This window comes from Echeneis naucrates, chromosome 24, assembly GCF_900963305.1.
Source record: "Echeneis naucrates chromosome 24, fEcheNa1.1, whole genome shotgun sequence".
Lineage (NCBI taxonomy): Eukaryota > Metazoa > Chordata > Actinopteri > Carangiformes > Echeneidae > Echeneis > Echeneis naucrates.
In genome coordinates, this window is record NC_042534.1 from 15,084,110 (window position 1) to 15,104,093 (window position 19,984).

The 19,984-nt window shown below is 40.6% G+C and overlaps 1 protein-coding gene across 1 annotated transcript; it reads right to left on the bottom strand.

Moving 5' to 3' along the window:
* Positions 1-1,571: 1,571 nt before the first annotated feature.
* On the bottom strand, positions 1,572-19,839 carry elp3 (elongator acetyltransferase complex subunit 3). Its single transcript, XM_029496721.1, has 15 exons — positions 19,703-19,839; positions 19,210-19,309; positions 18,868-19,006; positions 18,218-18,288; positions 17,971-18,034; positions 17,713-17,781; positions 16,966-17,120; positions 12,508-12,669; positions 12,257-12,383; positions 5,347-5,540; positions 4,750-4,840; positions 3,588-3,653; positions 3,259-3,486; positions 3,064-3,145; positions 1,572-2,475 (listed from the first exon to the last, which is right to left on the bottom strand). Exons 1-15 carry the CDS (start codon positions 19,722-19,724, stop codon positions 2,384-2,386), a joined length of 1,662 nt encoding a protein of 553 aa, XP_029352581.1. The 5' UTR covers positions 19,725-19,839; the 3' UTR covers positions 1,572-2,383.
* Between the last annotated feature and the right edge of the window lie 145 nt (positions 19,840-19,984).

Sequence of the window (19,984 nt, forward strand, 5' to 3'; positions counted from 1 at the left end):
TAACGGCTATACTTCCATTCAGAGAAGGCTACTTTTGGATTATTTGTTCTGCCATTCCGGTTTGTCGTTCACTGACTCGCTTGTGTCGTTCGTTGTGTGTGACACCCGCCCACCTCCACCTCTGATTGGCTCACCAAGAAATTTTACTCTACCTCAGCCAATCATCGTCATTTTCAGTGTTTTACCTGTCGCCTCAGGTTGGGCTGATGAGGAGGGGAAAAAAAAAAAAAAGCTTCAATTACAGCAACGCGACGCATTTTCTGGCAGTAGTGGTAATGGCGTTATAAAGATGGGAAGCGTAATCAATTAGATTACTCGCTCCTGAAAAAAGTAACACTGTTATTCCCATCACTCCACCCAATCCCATTTAGCCAGAAAATGGACTAAACCATGAGGCCTTAATCAAATTTAACACCCTTTAACACCCTTCCCATCTTATGAAGGGAGAAATTAGCTGCAGACCAAAACTGTTATGTGTACAAGGTAACTGCTAAGGTGCCATCTATCTGATGGTTGGAAATGGGAAAGAATATTTTAAGAACTGATAATGTAGTCTTCATCAATGGTACTGTTGGAAAGAAGTGAAAACGACAATAATTCATTTATTTAGACGAAAGAAGAAGCTGATATTGATCTTGCTTTGAATATAGGATAAAGGGGAGGATTTATAGCTATGAGCTTTCATCATCCCGGTGGCACTTATCTTTTCTGCACACACATTGAAGGCAGTTTAGAAAGATCTTTAACATTCACACTGAAAACTGAGGAAAAAGGTATTCACAAGAAACAGCAATGTAAGTCATACACAGATTCAGCAACCAAAGATCCTTTCCCTGCTGTTTCACTCTGGTAATTTTTGGATCCTTCACTTAAGTTGAGTTTCAGTGAGGCTGCTACACTTCTGCTCATGTTGCAGTGAAGATTAGACCAAAGTCTCCTTCCTCTACAGCTCAAATCAGCCCAGCACAGTCACAGCGAGTCTGAAGGGGGAGGAAAGTCTTTTCAGATTTCACAGCCGATAGCAGGAGTGAGCAAGCGTGGCGAGAGAGCCCAAATCTCGCTGATCCCTCACTGCGTCAGGACTGCAACAGCAACACACGGCGCAGCACAGTCACGACACAGCAGGGCCACATCCAGGAAATTACACACGGCCGTTCAGCTTCAGTCACCCTGCGCTGTTAGGAATCTTTGAGACATAGGTCACCGCATGAGCATTTATTGTTGGCTGTTCTTCAAATGACAAACCATTTTCAGTAACAGTGCAGCTGAACGCAGCATTCAGTCAGTGTTCAATAGACAGGTAACTGATGGAGATGTAATTGGAAAGGCTGTGTCAAATGAGCCAGTAAAACACTTCCATAGGGCAATCACCAGGAGTCTCCCGCAGAGGTTGCCACCCTTGACATTGTGGGATACATTACAAGAGCCTTTCCCTCCATGTGACCTTTTATTTGAAAGCTGGAAACTCTTGGTGTTCTTCTCTCGTTTAGTTTTATTCATTGGGAAAAAAAAAAAAAAAAAAAAAAAAAAACCTTGGGCAACATGAAGCGAAAACAGACACAAGCTTTAACTGAAATATACTTTATTCTCTGAAAGAAACAAACTGGTCAGCATCTAGAATTCGCCAGAACCCATGTACGCCCAGAACACATGAGAGGAAAACCAGAAAGAGGATTAACTGCAGAGCTTTAAAAAGCAATTTATGTAACGCTAATATTCAATTTCCTGCCCTGTAAATCAAAATTGTGCAATCACACAACGGTTGCCCAGTGAGGACTCCTCCCAGTGCTCATTCATCCACTGCCAACCATTAATGAACGCTTGACTCATAATGGGTTTCCTACTTAGTCGCAACATAAACACGATTAACTCGAACCGAGATGCTGAGTGGGTTTCTAATACTAAACAAACACAGAAATATCTAAGGGATACCCAGATATTTCTGTGGAATTTAAAATGCCTCTGCAGCCCCGTTGTCAGCCCAATCAGTCTGACAATTCACTGGTGGAACCCATTGATTTCAGTGTGGAAAGCTGAAAATACCAGCATATCATTGTTTGTGTGACCAGTTTTGGTATCTGTCTAGAAAAGGAGCTAAAGCGCACAGTAAAAAAAATGTCAGGGTCCACAGCAACCTGTCTGCAGAACTCTGACAGATAACTTTACCCCTCACTTTCTCACACAGTCTCCCCATCTACACAAAACAAAAGAAATGCAACAACATTGCGATGTTTGTTCCTGATAAAAAACTGATGAGTGAGCCGCGAGAAATCATTGTCTCTTCTGGTGGAAAGAACACTAAAATACTGCGTGAATCATGTCCCCAGAATATTGTCCAGATAAATAACATAATTTATGCATGCGTGTCTTTTAAAGTCCAGGATCAGTCCATTCCAGGTCCGAACAGGTACTTCACCATGTACGGTCCCTCCAGCTCATAGCCCATCTTCCTGTAGTAGTTCCTTGTTCCTACACCTGCAGAACGAAACAGGAAGGGAAGCCACACGCTTAGTGAACGGGAGCCTGAATACGGATTGGATTCAGGAAAGTGCCACTGTCACTTTCAAGGTATCGTACTTGAACTGGTGTTTAGTTTCACTTCCAGTTGACCAACTAACTAACAATCTAAAGTCATGAATGGGTCAAATAAAGGTCCACTTATGGGTAGTCATGGTGTTGTCACTACGCCAACAAATCGTTTGCAAAACAGCTAATTTGGGTGAAAATCTAATCAAGAAAAAAAAAATCTGTAAATGAAATTACAAAATTCTGCAAATAAGAAGGTCATACAAGTTTTTTCCTTATATGAAGGCCTATCACTATGATAAGACTATGAAAATTGATGTGACTTTTGCTATCTCATAAATGATCGCATCGATCGATTCATCCATCCATATTTCTTAGTTAATAAATCAAGAAATCAATCTGACTTATTTTTATACCAGTGGAGTTGCCCCCTGATGGTCATTAGATAGAATACAGGTTAAAGACACTTGACCTTCTCAGACCCAGTGTGTGGGGCCTCTGCTCAAGATATTTGTATTCAGATGTTTTGTATCTCACCTGAGATCACAGCCAGTTTTCCAGAGCCATGCTCATCTCTAGCAATTCTTTCTGCCTCCTCCATCAGCATCATACCAAAGCCCTGCACAAGGACAAGACGAGCAGAACCAATAGATTCACGTCTGGTTGGAGATCAACATTCTGCTTTTGTGGATTTCCTTTACGTGCGGAGTCAGTATGTGAAGTAACGAGCACCTGATGCTGGAACTTGCTGGGATCTCGGCTGCTGACGGGGACAACGCTGCCGTAGACGTGCAGTTCACGTACAATGGACACGCCTCCTTTGAGTTCGGGACGGAAGGACTGTGGAGAGCAGCGGCGCAGACGCAGCAGGCCAATCAAGATGTCCTGCTCCGGGTCCTCATAGGACAGGAAGGTCTCCCAGCTGCCGTTGGCCACATAGTCCCTCCGAACCAGCTCCACCTGTTTTTTAGTGAACCGATATGATGTTTATCTTAAGACAGTGTATATGTCCTAAAGAGCACCATCTTGCATCCCTTCCTAATTCAGATACTATATGTTACCTGGTAAGGTCGAACTTTGTGGTGGATCTCCTGGATTCCAACTTCTCTGGTTCTCACGTCTCGACACTGCAACAGAGAAATAATGGAATGTGTCAAATCGTCGTAGAAACCTTCCAGACGTCTGTGTGAGCTACATTAGTTTGAATTTCATCACAAACGACAGTTTGAAATCTGATAAAAATGCATGAAGCTCAAATTATTTTTGAAATGAGTTTAATAATTCATGAAATCAAACGCAACTGTTTTTATGGCTGACATCACTCTTCGCTGTCTTACAGCTGCATCAGGACTTTATTAACTTAGTGGTGATGCAAACTCAGAATTTCCTCTTCCTGCTTCTTACTAACAGAAAAATGTGTCTTCTAAAGGAGATGGGGTCACTTTGGGCTTTAAAAAAATAAATTAATCAGTGAAATGTACAGTTCTAAATCTGGGGAGGCAGATTTGCTTGCTTTTAACCTTCAACTCTTGGGGCTCTGGCAGCTCTTGCTTTTGGCTGCAAGATTTGCCTGTTGCTTTATTACTTGCTTGCATGAACTCACTCTTGTGTAACCATACCAGGACTGAGAATTACATCTTAAAAAGGTTTTCAGTTTCCTAGGAGAGCTACAGTTACAAAAGAAGAAAAATAAGGTTTCTTTTTAAACACGTCTGCTCAGTGTGTTTAACAGCACATACACCGATCTGCATGAAGTTACAAACTGTTTGGAAAAAGGTATGGAAACTAAGCTGAAGTACAGCAACACATTTTCTTGAAATGAAGTGCAAAATATAACATAAAATGAAACACAACTCCGTGGTGGCTGCACACCAAAGATCAGCACGGAAGAAAAGGTGATTTTGCAACTGAAGCAGAAACAAGAAAATGTGGTGATGGAGGAAAAAGGGTTTGTGTGGTGGTATTTCTTTCCGATAGAAAATAAAAGGAGGAGTTCAGAAGCTCTGAACTACACTCGAGAGGTTTTCCAAAATCTGTCATCTTCCTCTATCACAGCAGAGTAATGAATTTATCCAGACTGCCAGCATTTGTCTGTTGGCAGCCACCACAGAGGTCTGCCGTACCTGTTCGGATCACACCGCAGCTGGAAAAAAGTCCATTAGCTTCTGAACTCAAAGAAGCTGAAAGAGTCTGAGTTTAATGAGGGAGGCCTTTGAGTCTCACCTCAGTGCCCATGTCCTTCATCCGGGCCAGTGCCAGCTCTCTCAGGTTACCATGCTCCACTCCAGAGCTCACCAATGGCATGGGGATATCCCTGATACGAGAGCAGAGACACGCATGAGAGGACGTGATGGAGACAAGCAAAAAAAAAAATCAATCCACAACCATTTATATACAATTTCTTTGGGTATCTAAATAATTGATCTATTTATCCATTTATCTTGAGTGATGGCGGGGCAGCACGGTGGCATAGCGGTTAGCGCTGTTGCACTAATTAGAAGGTCTCTAGTTCAACTACTGGCTTCTTGAGTGCACTTTAAATGGTTGATATTCGTGCTATACAGTTGAAGTCCTTTCTTTGGCTGTCAATTATTTTACTTTGTCGTCTTGATCCTATCATCTCTGTGATGGGTAGGTGACATCAATATTGCCTCAATGAACTGTGAAGGGAGACACAATGAGAGCTGAGGTAGTTACCCCTTCAGTTCATGTGAGTTCCTGTTCAGGTAATAAAAACAATGTGGTGAAAGCAGCTAAAATACAGCTAACAAGATCTCTACCTGTTTATATCAGACTACTTGGGCCCACTTATTCTCTTACCTCTGCACACGATACACTCGTGTCCAGGGTGGCACCAGCGCCAGAATTCGGGCCACAAGGTCCACCAGGGCACTGGGTGAGTAGCTCTTGTATCGCCCGGTTTTCCACAGCTCATACAGCCCCGTGCCTCGGATCACCAGTGTTGGGTAGAGCTTCAAACCATCGGGCCTAAAGGCTGGATTCTCAAAAAACTCCTACAAGAAACACAAGACACACAGATCCCTGAAACGATCAGAGCATGACACCTGAATAAGACTTAACTTCTGAATAGCTGGCAAAATCCGAAATGAACACATTTATCGACTAAAATCACACGTACTCTGCCATTGTTTAGAGTGTTTTATCTGACAGTGGAGCTAACAGATGGAAGAGAAAGCAAAATGGTTCTGAACAAATACCTGCAGACTTCATTTCATTCAAGAAGCTTTTTCTCCACTGCCAGATCCCAGCAAAGAAAAATGTCTGAACACTAAACAAAGAAGGGCCTGCTTCTTTTAGACATAAAACAAGACATCCAGAGAGCGTGTACAAAGCAGATATCAAAGAAGACAGAGTTATTCAACTGGAGGAGACAAATGTCGCTGCATGGTTCAGCGCAGTGAGGGGGATTGGTCTGATTTCCAGTCATTCTCTGCCCGTCTGTAGAAACTATCATGATTGGAACCGTGAAGATCTCAAATTGGGCCACATTCACCCTATCTCATCATCTCTTTTCCTTGTCACAGTTTATAACCACATGAGGATTATAACCTAAAGGAAGAGAGGAGGGGGGGGCGATATTAAGTATAACAATGAAAACAAGAAAAGGGAGTCTACAGACAAGGGACTTTGGGGATTTTGAACTTGCTACTCTTTTCAGTAACAGCTCCTGGATCCTTGGGTTGGTGGAGAAGAATTCAGTTAGATTCCCTCCACCCCCTGGATGGGGAACATCTGTCCAGCAGAGATAAGTACGAAAGGATCCTGAGCTAGGAGGAAGTTGTAATCAAGTTTCATTATCAGGGCAGCCATGACAGACGCGAGGAGGATGCAAAGTTCTCCTGCTCCGGTTCTCTGCTTCTCAACTGGTGTGTGGTCCAGGCAGACAGGGGGAGACTATGAGGATGACATTTCCATATGAGAGACAAAGGCTGACTGTGTCTGTGAATGTTCGGGTGGGATTAAAGCAATGCCAAAAAAAAAAAAAGAAGAAAATAATAATAATAATAAAAAAAAACTTGCTTCCTGTAGCTGGCAACCAGCATCACAGATCTCTGTACCAAAAAGGCCCGAATGGCTATGTGATTTATTGTCTTTATGGAGGCTCTTTCACATTTAAGTAAACAACCCTTCACTGAAATCTTGGCTCCTATTTGCATCATATTTACAACATCTGGACAAAGAAAGATGATCTGGGATGTTTATTCCTTTATTTCATCCACTCATTTTTTCCCCCTCCTTAATCTATTCAAAGGCTGAAGGTCAGCTGGAGTCTTTGTAGTCATAGAGCGCGCTGGATGACGACGGCTGAAGCTAACATTGCATGTATTTAGCTCAGTATTGAGATGACAAATATTCATTCGTATTATTCATTAATGCAATTTAGCTGTTATATTTCGGTTAAAGCTAATTCAATTCAGATTTATTTTTATTAAAAGTAATGCAAATAGCAACCCAACTGTGATGTCATCAGATCGGTTTTTGAGCTGACGAGTTGAAGCCTCTAGTTTGTAATTTGTTTGTCTCCATCTTGGATTTTGAAACCAGAGACACCATATTTGGAGGTGAAGGTAAAGCTGAGGAGGAGTGAAGGCTGGATTTGACCTGATCTGCACTCTATCCTGATTGGGAGACTTCTTTTGCAACCAGTGGAGTTACCCCCTGATGGTCATTAAATAGGATGCAGGTTTAAGGCTCTTCAGTAATAATTTTACTTTTCAGACCCACATTCTCCATCCACTTTAACAGCTACACTATAATTAGATGACATACAGTATGTATGAAAATGTACTGTGTGAGAGTGCATCTTCTACTGATGAACCAACACCAATTTATTACTTGAATGTACTCTATAATGAGTTCCAGCTCATTGTTTTCCCAACCCACAACCTAAATGTCAAGATCCAGTCAAACGCTCACCATGCACTGATAAACTGTTTGTATTTGGCCTTTCTTTTATATTTTCTGAAATACATCAAAAAGCCAAAATCCCACAACCATTTATATACAATTTCTTTAGGTATCTTCTGGTCAAGGACACAATGCTGATGACTGCAAAATACACCAACCCTAAGGCACTCTATTAAAGCTGAATTTAGGAAACATTTGTAAAGATAAAAAAAAAAAAAAAAATCCATAATGTTAAGGTGAAAAACCTTAAACTCTTAGGATCGGTTTTACCACTTCTAATTCCTGCTTTTCAAACTATTTTCAGATGCTTCCTGCGTAAGTGATGTACTCGGATCAAAACTGAACAACTCCAGAAAAAAAATCCCAGGAGCCTCAGTCTGGTTTCAGGAGTGAAGATGTTTAAGAAGTTGTATATTTTTCCCACTTAATATGAGATAAATGTTCCATAGAAGATTAGATATGTTGAGGACAAGCAATCGGGAGCTGGACACAAATTGAGGTGATAAGAGGGAAAATAGGCATACACGGGGGAGGTGTGATTGAAGGGAGGATAGAGATGAGGGAGGGCAGATTGATGAAATGACTGCAGAGATGAGAAGACGAGAGACTGCCTGACAGGAAGGGGGAAAAACAGAATCAAGTGAAAATTTAGAGTTGGTGAGGAGAGAGAAGACAAAGATAAAGCGAAAGATAGTGGAGATGACAGAGAAGCATGAGATGAGGAGACAAACAATGTGACAGCAGAAAAGAAACACTGAGTCTGCACACACAAGACAGCAGAGATGGAAAGAAATTAAGTGTCGGCGTGAACATAAGTGACTGAGGAAATGTTACAGGAAAGAAAAGGAAAGAGAGTCTGAAGGCTGAATACACATTTAATCTGCTTCCCCTTACTGTGTCGACCCGCTGCTGCCCTCCATATTACCATCAACACTTCCTCACACACAGAGGTGGTTCAGTAAACACACACACAAACACACTCAGGAGGTAATGTAAAAAATCTGCAGGAAGACACGGACTCTTTTCCAAGACTTAAAACTTGTGAAAAGTGAAGCACTCAGAGCTGCAGATGAAGATTTGGGCCTTAAAAAAAAAAATAAATAAAAATCTAAAAACTCACTGAAAAAAAAAAGGCTGAATGATGAAGATGAAGCTTTTCTTGTTTTTTGTGCATCATTGCTGACATATGGGCAGCACTGGGAAATACGCTTCTCCGCTCAGCCTCAGCTCACTGAACCTCCATCCTGTCTACTCCTGCTCTCTGACAGACGCGAAACAGCATACTGTGTTTTAAATACAGCCCAATGGATATTATGTAGCAATCAATATCAACTCATCGGACATACAGCATGAAAGGGCAATCTTGGATGCTCTTCTGTTCGAGGTCTTCCTTCTACACCAAATACAGGCAGTATATTTTTTCAGTATATTCAGTATACAGTATATTATACTGTATTATATTAGGGGAAAAAAAAAACATAGCTAGCTGACTTCAAGTTTTAGTTTTCCTGTATTACATATCTGTCTGTTCACTGACAAATGGACAAGCGTCAGATAGTAGCTGGATCAGCGCTCATATATGATATTTATTGTGCAGCCACAGCTAGTTTTCTCTGCTGCTGAACAAATTATTCTCTATCAAGATCATGATGTCATCTGACAAAACATGGCAGGACCTAAAGATAGCTTTATTGTGCGATTGCCTGTATCAAGATTTAAAATGAGTTCATAAACCAGTAATTTGACATTGGGATATATGCCCAATTTCCTGCTGACAGATAAAGCAGAAGAACAATACCACTATCACGTCCATGTGTCCCTTAACATATGAACCCAAAGCAAAAGGGCAGAAAGGTAAGCCAACAAGCTGTGTCATATTTCATTATTCAATTCCCTTCCCTTATTCAAAGTCCAATGACATATATGTGATTAATTAGCATATCAGGGTTCAAATCAAGCTACAGGTCTCTTCCCTTTTGTAAGACAATGTCTCATGTCTTAAACAGGATATGAAACCTTTGTTTCGTCAGGGATTTCAATGACTTTAAGAAGTGGCCACAGATAACATGCAGAAGTACATTCAGCTTGTCGACTCACTCAATTGGCTTGAAAGCGCTGAGGATTATCAATACTTCCTTAATGACAATGCCAGATGCCTTTTATTTGAGCGGATCGAGCACAACCTCCTGAAAGCAGAAAGTGAGTATAGTCGGAGCCCTTGCAGCATCATATCCCTTCACTAACCCCTCTGCTAAATTACTGTTTGTGCTATCTAAGTCTGCTTCTTCACATTGCCTTACCATTTCTATTGATCATTTTATATCTTGTGTATCCTTAAAACAAAGAAAGTCCAAACACAAAAAATTGGAATTACATAGATTAAAAAAATTGGACATAGTGAGCTTTACACTGCAGGTAGATGGATTTTTTTACCCTTACACTGGCTGCATACTGTGGTCTTTTGGCTAAGCTAAGTGAGCTGGTTGCTTGCCATGACTATATTAACCCTACAACTGGGAGATTGGTACTGGTCTTCTCATCTAAGAGCTTAATTTCCTATTCCGACTTTTTCTTTTGTTTCAAGAAATTAAGTTTGTTTTTTATTTATGCTTTTTTTTTTTTGTTTGTTTCTGCTGTACAAAAAGTTCTACACATGAAGTTAAGGTAAAGTTAATTGCTTGGTGATATTTTCAGGGGTCAAAATGTTAACTACATAAACTACAGGCAAAGATAGTATATCTGAAACTTTTTTTATGCTTAATTATATTGAAGGACATGTAACTTGAGTCTGTTAGTCAGTCAGAAGGTCAGATTGTATTACTTCATTTGCCTCATGTTGCCTCAGATTTGTGGCCGTATTCTGTGAGCAGAACACAGCAGTTTCCAAATGAATCTGAATGCAGCGTCTCTTTTTGTTGCCTCCTCTTGTCTGATTAGGATTTCATTACTGAGAAACATTAACTTTTCCACCTCTGTAAGAGACTGAACACAGTTCTTTTGAAATTCTGAAATTCAACACCAAGTGAGTCATCACTGGTACGCACGCACGCGCACGCACGCGCATGCACGCGCACGCACGCACGCACACGCACACGCACGCGCACACACACACACACACACACACACACACACACACACACACACACACACACATCAAATACATGCTGACTCAGAAAGACAAACTTTTGATTTACAGACAATGTCATTAGTATTGCTGGTTTAGCGTCAGTGAGTGACACACAAGCTTCGGAGTACTCACTTGCAGTACTTATTTTCCCTTCATTGAGTCTTTAATGACTTGACTCCCGTTTGTCACAAAAATAAATCAAACGGGCTGAAATTGCACACAGCCTCAAACAGAGACATCATTGACATCCTACCGTTAGGCATGTTGGGAAGTAGCACAGTGTGATTCTGCATATTCATATTATAGCTGTGTTTCCAATCAAAGCAGGGAAGTGAGCCTGCTGTTGAGAGAAATCTAACAGAATTTTATCTATTCAGTCACTTCATAGTTAGGACTGTGCGTCACCTGTCACTGCTTTTCTGTTTCTATTTTAAGATGCATGTAGGATTTACTTGTTATATGGTACTGTGAGATAAACAGTAATGACGCACTCTGATGCCAAGCAAAAGCTGGAGACACGATTACTAATGTCACAAATAACAAACCTAGTCATCAGGCACTTATCTTACATATTACATTTAGTTAAGAGTTCTCTCTTATTTAGTTAATCCTTACTTTTGGCAACTGGATTAAATACAACCTAGACCTGATTTATTATTAAAAAACACATGGACATTTACCTACAGACTATATGGGACCTTTAAGTATGCAATCAGATGAGGATCTGGTGACATAGGGATTTAGCTGCATGCCTTCGATTCCCATCTTGGACATTTGTTGCACAAATCTCATTTGCACTCCCAACAGCTAGCCATAAATGGATGAGACACTCCTAACCAACTATTAGCATATAAATAGCTCCTCTTTAGTTTTATCACTGTTTAGTCTAGTAAATGGAAAGAAGAGCTCTAACAATGAACAGTAACTGTCATTATGGACAGTTAAAGATTTTTTTATAGTATTTGCATCATTAACTATCACATACTGTAAACCAGCAGCACCTCGGCATAGCAGTTAGCGCTGTTGCCACACAATAAGAAGATTACTGGTTTGGTTCCCAGGCCTGGGGCCTTTCTGTGTGGAGTCTGCATGTTCTCCCTGTGCTTGCGGGGGTTTCCTCCGGATACTCTGGCTTCCTCCCACCACCCGAAGACATGTGTAGGTTCATTGGTGACTCTTAATTGCCTGTAGGTCTGAGTGTGAGTGACTGTCAGTCTCTGTATGTCAGTCCTGTGCATTCCCAATATAAACTGGGATTGGATCCAGCTATTTTATTTAGGTAAGGTGACTTTTTTACACCACCTTTGCGAACTGTTAAAACTTTTACTATACCAAATTGTTACTAAGCTAAAATTTGAAGGTGCAAGACAGGGAAAAAAAAAAAAAAATCACAGTGAAATTGATCTTGGCTGTCTGGACATAAAATGTCATTACTTCACGATTTTATCCTTTCAGACATGTGTGTGAAATCTTGTGCTAATTAGCACATAAATACTTAAGTTACAGCAAAAAAAGTTTTTTTTTTGCAAAGTCAAAGTAACATTAGGCTTCTGACCACCATGTTCTAATGAGTACAAACACCCAAACCTCACTCCTGGGATGCATTTCAGCATTTAGTCACCGGTTTAGTTTAGTTAAAATTAGCGACAGAAACAAAATGATATCTTTACTCACAATAAACTGCTCCACATCCCTCTCCATGCCAACATTGGGCAGGTCTGGCATCATGTGTGCGACCACTTTGAAGCCGGCGTCCTTTGCCAGGTGGAACGACTCACATACAGCTCGCACTGTGTGGCCTCTGCATAAAACATAGAGGCAAAAAATTACAGCTAAGGCAGCAGGTAAAGCATCAGACACTATCAAAGCAGCTGCTTTCACAGCATGTCTGCAGTCTTCATTCATTCTCTGCCTGATTGACTGACCTGTTGGTGTCACGGGCCACGTCTTCATATACACTTTGCACTCCTATCTCCAGCCGCGTGCAGCCATAGCCCAGCATGTCACTGAGATGGCGCTTCAGGCAGTAGTCTGGCCGTGTCTCTATCGTGATTCCCACACACTTGGTGTTACTGCGTTCACTGTACCTGCAGGGAAAAATGATCTCAGTCATTTATGCTCGTAATATATATGATAAATATATTACATCTTATAATACTGTTCTTCCTTTATCTAATATGTTTTTTTAATTTATCTTTTTAGTCTCAAAGGGTGTGTTGGAGGGCTCTGGATGCTGGGATCATTTAGCAACATCAATTTACATGCAGCGAGATTGCATGGCTCATTATCCAGACAGTTAACACTAACCTCACATTAAGGACACATTGAAGGCAATAGAGAAAACAGATGCCAAAAAAAGATGCTTGTAATACAGACAGAAATGTTAAATGAGACACTACAGAGTGTTTACACTGCGTCAAAAGCAAATTCAATACTTACATTTTGCTGTCATTTGTAAATCATTGATATACATGAAGTCTCCCTACTTTGAATTAAAGCTACAATAATCAAAATTGCTGGAATAGATCATATTAAATATATAGTGCGAAAGGTGTTCCTTAGTCTTGATGAGCCCTAGTATAAGTACCTCTTCACTCAGATTCCTTCAGTTGTGTGGAGTGTTTTAGTGTCATTCAGCTCATTATTTTTGAATTTACAGCCCAGATCCTACTACTTATTTGCATAATTTCATAGAAAATCTGCAATCTGCCACAACAAGGTTAGCCGACTGGTGAACACGTAATTTCAATTTTAAACAGGGATACGTTCTGCACACACTATGTGAAACAGAGGTATCTGTCTCATACACATTATTGTTAATTTATTTATTTCATTTTACAGTTTTTTCTGTTTCCTCATGGAAGGTAAAAGCTAATTTAGATCACACCTTTTCATTCAAATGAATAGGAAAGTGTGTCCAAACTTTTGGTCATTATAGTACATTATAGATCTAATATATAATTGCAGTCAGTATCTGCTCAAAATGAAACCTGCAGTAGATTGACTTCTTCATTATGTCTTCAATGTCTCTTCATGTCACCCTCACCCGTGCCATTATTAGTTCATAGTAAGCATGTAAAGATCATCTGCAGAGATGTTTTGCTACATGTGAAAATACTCAAATAAGTCCTGGTGTTCAAATGATGTTCTTTTTCATTTATTGTGAAATCCTGTATCTGAGAAGATACAAATCAGTCATTGACTAGATGTTAGACATCTAAATGTATTACACTGAAAAGTACTGCAGTCTGCTATTAAACCACTGTATCTAATCAAAGGAGCTTTAAACTGCATGCAGAGTGAAAAAGCAACGGCAAGATGGCTGATGACAGAAACAATAAGGAGCTTGGAGAAGTAACCAAGTGTTGAAAATGAGGTGATGAAGCATGTTCCCTTCTTTTATTTAAATGTAGTAACATTCTCAGAGCTTCATCTTGCCTGAACCTAACTCCTGCATCTGTTAGAAACTCATTTGAATCAAAACTGCTAAAAAACACCACAAATGACCAGATAGACACGTCTCATCTCGCCAGCTGTCATTTTCTCCACTCCGGTTGCTTCACTGACCATTAGCTCCCCCCTCATACCAGCTTATAGTCCCCCTGATTCTGTATTTGCTGGCAATAATTGTTCATCTTTTACAGTCTGCTGGCTGATTTTCACCAATTACAGGAGTTTATGCTCCAGAGAGATCATCAGATTGTTTGAGATGAATCAATAAAAAGTCTATTATCTCAAGGTATCTCACTGTTGTGATCAGATCGGCCTCCGGGTGAGCATGGTGAGGGGCAGGAACATAAGCATCATGGACACACATACACACACACACACAAATGCTAAGAAAGAGATAAAGGGCTGTCTCTACCCAAGCCAAGTGCCTTCTTCTTCCAAAACCACAATTACTATAATCATTGCATCTTAACAAAGGATGGTGACAGCGGATAACTCTCACTCACACACACACACACACGGATAGACACAGACACGCACATGTACAGGAGATGCACACAAACTGGCCTTGTTGGTCTTATCGGACTTTAGGGAGGTAAATAGCCCCCACTGAGAAACAGCCTCAGTCCTGTGAAAAAGCCATTATTTGGTCCAATCGTCTGTATGACGTCTTCAACAAATGGGTCCCACTGCTTTGACTTTGACTCTTTTTGGAGTCATAGAGAAACTTGCACCTTATCCACACCCAGCAGACGTGTGCCCAATTTAATTCAAATCTGCTCTAACTGAGTATGTGAGAAATCAATAAAAGTAACTGAGGAGGACCTATTGAGAGCACCCTTGCTCATTTCACGACTGAATTCTAAATGTAGCTCATTCAGCAGCTTTATCTGTGGAGGTCGTCTTTTTACTTTAACTTCCTAAAGGATGTTTGGTGTTACATTTAAGGCAAAGTGAGGGGGTAAAATAAATGTAAACACAATATGGAGTACATATGCATAAACAGTTTCTATTCTGCATTGACAATAGTAAAATAGCAGTAAAATTAAGCTATTTTTTAAAATTAAGTGTTCCACATCGTCTCCACACTGAGATCAGTTCTTTGTAATAATCACCTGGGAAAAGCCATTCATACCTTCTGTCCTCTTGTCACTCTATGGAAGACATCAGACTTCTGTCCAAAGAGTGTTATAAAAACAGAAATTTCTTTATTGCTACTCCAGAAGAGTGGAACTCTTCATTATGCACAGTTCCCTGACCGAGATTTCCAAGAATGGCCTAAAAACACACTTTTACTGCACCTCACTTAACCACCTCTGATATCTCTGCTGAAGTGTCTGCAGGGTTGTGTTGTCTATATGCGTTTTGTGCAACTATGCTCCTAGATTTACTGGCACTGTTGTATTTGTTTCCTTCTTTTGTTTTGTTGTTTGGCTCACTTGTACCAGTGATGCTATTAAAGTTTAGGTGGTTGAACTTAGAGGACTAAACTAATGACCTGCAGAATAACTGATAATGAAAATAAACGCCAAACCGAAACAGTTACAGAGGCTGGAAATGAGGTAAAATGACCAAACCAAGCCAAGCCAATGACCAGTTGTCGATCATGTCTTTACAGTCCTGTCATATATTGGACCTGTAAACAAAATGTTGCAAATGGTAGAATAGCTCCCTCTGGTGGAATGTATCTTAAAATATTTAGAAATATGGTAGTTTATAGCAGCAGATTAAGGTTGCTTTATGCATTAATGAGAAAATTGTCAATAATGTTAAACCATAACAACATCGTTATCTTATGAGATGCCTGGAAGAGTAAATTAAAAACATCCTCACCAAATAAAATTTAATAGAACGTTTAAGATGGAAAGCAAATGGATAAATAAACAAAATTGAGCACATCAACACAGGGCAACAAGGCCCCCCAATGTCCTTACCAGCCTCTTTAGAAAGGTCTCAGTGTTACCTTCAGGGACATTCATTCATTCATTCATTCATCTTATACCACTTATCAATTTCCGGGTTACGGGAGATGCTGGAGCCAATCCCAGCTCACACTGGGCGAAGGCAGGGTACACCCTGGACAGGTCGCCAATCCATCACAGGGCCAAAAAAGAACCACTCACACCTACAGACAATTTAGAGTCACCAATTATTATTAACCCAAATATGATATGTTTGGACACAGGAAAACGGAGTACCTGGAGAAAACCCACACAGGCATGGGGAGAACATGCAAACTCCACACAAAAAGGCTGCAGGCCAGGAACTGAACCCAAGACCTTCCTATTGTGGGGCAACAGCGCTGACAACTATGCCGCCCTGCTACCACCTTCAGAGACATCCTAACCTTAATTCTCTGCAAACAGGGAATAACTTCCTGACTGAACACCTGCATCACTCTATAGGATGACTTTTGCATTTGTCCAATGTGTTACTGCAGTGCTAAGATGCTGGCTGCCATTCTCTATATACTCTCTCTTATCCCACTGGTTTTAACTTTGTTTTCCTTCACCCACTGTATTTCATTCATTCATCTTCAACTGCTTTATCTATATCGCGGGGCTGCTGGAGCCAATCCCAGCTCACATCGGGGGAGGGTGGGGTACACCCTGGACAGGTCGCCAGTCCATCGCAGACACACAAGGACAAACAGAGACAAACAACCACTCACGCTCGCATTCACACCTACGGTCAATTTAGAGTCTCCAGTTAACCTATACATCCATGTCTTTGGACGGTGGGAGGAAACCCACGCAGACACGGGGAGAACATGCAAACTCCGCACAGAAAGGACCCAAGCCCTTCCAACCCAACCCGCGACCTTCTTATTGTGGGGCGACAGCGCTAACCACTACGCCACCATGCTGCCCCCCACTGTATTTAAAAAAAAGGAAATAATATTTTTCTGAGACCAAGAGAAGGACTTTGAGTACCTGACAGCCTCGGCCACATTGTTGGAGGTGTGACCTGATAGGGCATCATGTAAGTTCCTGATGAAATAGTCTCTGTACTCTTCAGGTAGAGCCATGAAGGTCCCACCCATCACAATGAACTCCACCTTGTCGACACTGTGCCCCAACTGCTTCAGCTGCAGAGAACACCCAAGAGTTTACAACGCTCCAATAGTAAGACTTAACAGTTACATATTTTATGGACTGTTCTTGTGAGTACAGTAAAGTGCAATGAGTGCAACTAACTAATGTTGCTCTCTAGAATAACAGCTATTGTGAGTAATTATGATATCTTAGAAATAAATTGGAATTACACAACTGAACATAAAAGTAACTTTGAACAACTATGAAAAACCAGGGGACTGTTGCAAATTGAGATTTAGATGCACAAATTACTAGTTAAACTGTAGCAGTAATGAGGTTTAGCTCTGCTGCATTGGACTAATGACGCCATAAATTTAAATAGCAGGGCCAGGTCTGGGGAGGAATGTAAGCGTCATTACCGTATACTTCATATATTAACAGATATCACATTTTCCTAAAATGTTTGTAAGCAAAGGTTACCACCATCACTCTCACTGTGCAAAAGTTGATTGGGGAAAATGGCAGTTTTAGTAATATGTATGTCACATAATATCAAACAGATTCTAAAGCAATAGTGCCAGGAGTGTGAAACGGTTTGATGCAGTTTGTTAATTACATGGTAATTTTGTTTAACAGCACACAGACCTGCTCCACCCGATGCCGTGTCTGAAGGTAGGGGTCGTAACGGGCTCGGATGGCTCTCATAGATGTTGGCTTTCATATGGAAGAGAAAAAAAGTCATAAACACTAGATTGAAAAATTCTCAGCTAAAAAAAGCTTTTAACGGAAAGTTCACCACAAAGCAAGCAGTGGGACAAACAACAGCATACAGTCCCAGATGATGCAGAAAAATGCAAAAACACAACTTTGGGCAGAATACCATAGTCCTGTAAACTATATTACCTCATAACCAGTGTAAGACTGTGTAGAGTATTCAAAGTCTGAGTCCGGTCCACCAGGACAGTAGCTGCAAAAAATATTAATTTATATTCAATGCAATAGCAATGAAACCTATGAAGAACTGATCATCCTCTTTTACAGCTTTTGTCATTGTACTTGACTATCTCAATAACATCACAATTTTGTGATATCTGAAGTGAACAACAAAATTAACTTTAAAAAACTCAACATCACACAATACAACACTTACACACAGATGTTGCCCGTAAAGCTGATGTGCGGACATCGGTGCGGTTTGCACATCACAGCCACAACTGCAATCTGTGACAGAGAGAGAAGCATTAACTATTCTAACTATTCTTATCTCCTTCTCTGGTGAAAAAAGGGTAATTACATGTCGTCTTTGGTCCTGATCGTCATACACTCCTGAATGTAATCTATTCAAAAACAATCTTGACAGCCACTATCTCTTTGTTTAAATTCTCCTTTTCTACAAATGTGATTCATAATGCAAACTGATCAGATAACATACTCAATCTGTAATATTTCACAGTACCCAATAAAGGGAACATCACAGAGTTTTAATGTGAAGACCCATTATTGTGTGAACACCCTGTTGTACTGCATGTCTTCTATCAAGGATAATCTCATTGACAACAATTCAAAACCAAAGAATTTGGGGGAATATTATGCAGCCTACTGATGAGTTAAACAACACTGCAGATAAATGAGCCAATCACACTAAATGTCTATTTGGCTATTTACATGCCAGTTGATCTATTAGATTGAAATCACTTTAGACCATTGAGCTAAATGGAACATGAGGATCACATGATTTTAAAAGTGTGAAACAGCAGGCTCCAAGGAAGAATGACAGACAGGAGACAGAAGGCTACACACCCCACTGGCGGTTCGGATGGGTTTGGCCTTTAGTTTGGGCAGCAGAGCACGCCGGTATTGTGGTGGAACAGCAGCAATGATGTCTACCAATCGGGGCTGGGCTTCAAGTCCGTATTTAGCTGAAGTCTTAGTCTTCACTCTATTTGAAAGCACATTTAGGATAATGAAAGGAAGAGGAAAGTAGCACAGTCCAATGCAAACAGTAACAGGAGCAGATATTTGGAGTTCCTGGAAACTTAGACTATAGGCACCAGAGAAAACAATGAACAATTGGCCTGTTGTAATTCTTATATGTGTGATCTGTGATCTCACAGCTGTATGTCCATAGTGAAGATCACCTACTTGTTGAGGTTGATGTCTTTGCCCTCCTCATGAGCTTCAACCAGCTGCTTAATGACATCAGCAATGGTCATCATCATCAGCTCAGCTCGGCTGAGTTCACCTGACAAAAAGCAATAATAAATTTAACCAGATTTATCCTCTGTTTGACAGAAATATCTGTCGCTGATTCTTTATGATTACACTGGATTCAAAAGTCTGCATCTAACAGAAGCATGCTAAGTTAGTTCATGTTCACCAACAGCCCCCTTCCGAGAAAGCCACATTAAGAAAATCTAGAATAAAATAAAGTAGAATATAATAAAATAACTTTGCGCTAATGTCAGGGACGATTCGCTTAGCGTTACGAATTTACTAAACAGAATAAAAATATCGCTAAATTGTTAGAAGACAGCAAAGTAGACTAGTTGCAGTTAGCATTAGCAACAAGCTAGAGCCCGCTAGACTAGTTTAGAGAGCAGTTTTAGATTTTTCAAACATTTTGTCAGTCACTCACTCTTTTTCTTTGGCTTCCCCATTTCGCCCTTAAAGCAAACAGTCCAATTGCAAACGTGTGGCTGCTGGTTAGAGGGTCAAAATTGATGTAATAAACCGGAGAGCGCTGTCACAGATGGTAAACAACTCCACGTTGCGTTCGCGTACGACTTCTGCCGTAATGCAGAGAACAATTGTCGTAAAACAACGTAGACGGCTTCTGAAGTTGAACAAACGGCCGTTTTGAAATGTTACGTTTGAAAATGTTGTCTTGTTAAAGCAGCGCATCGGTTTTGATCTCCTG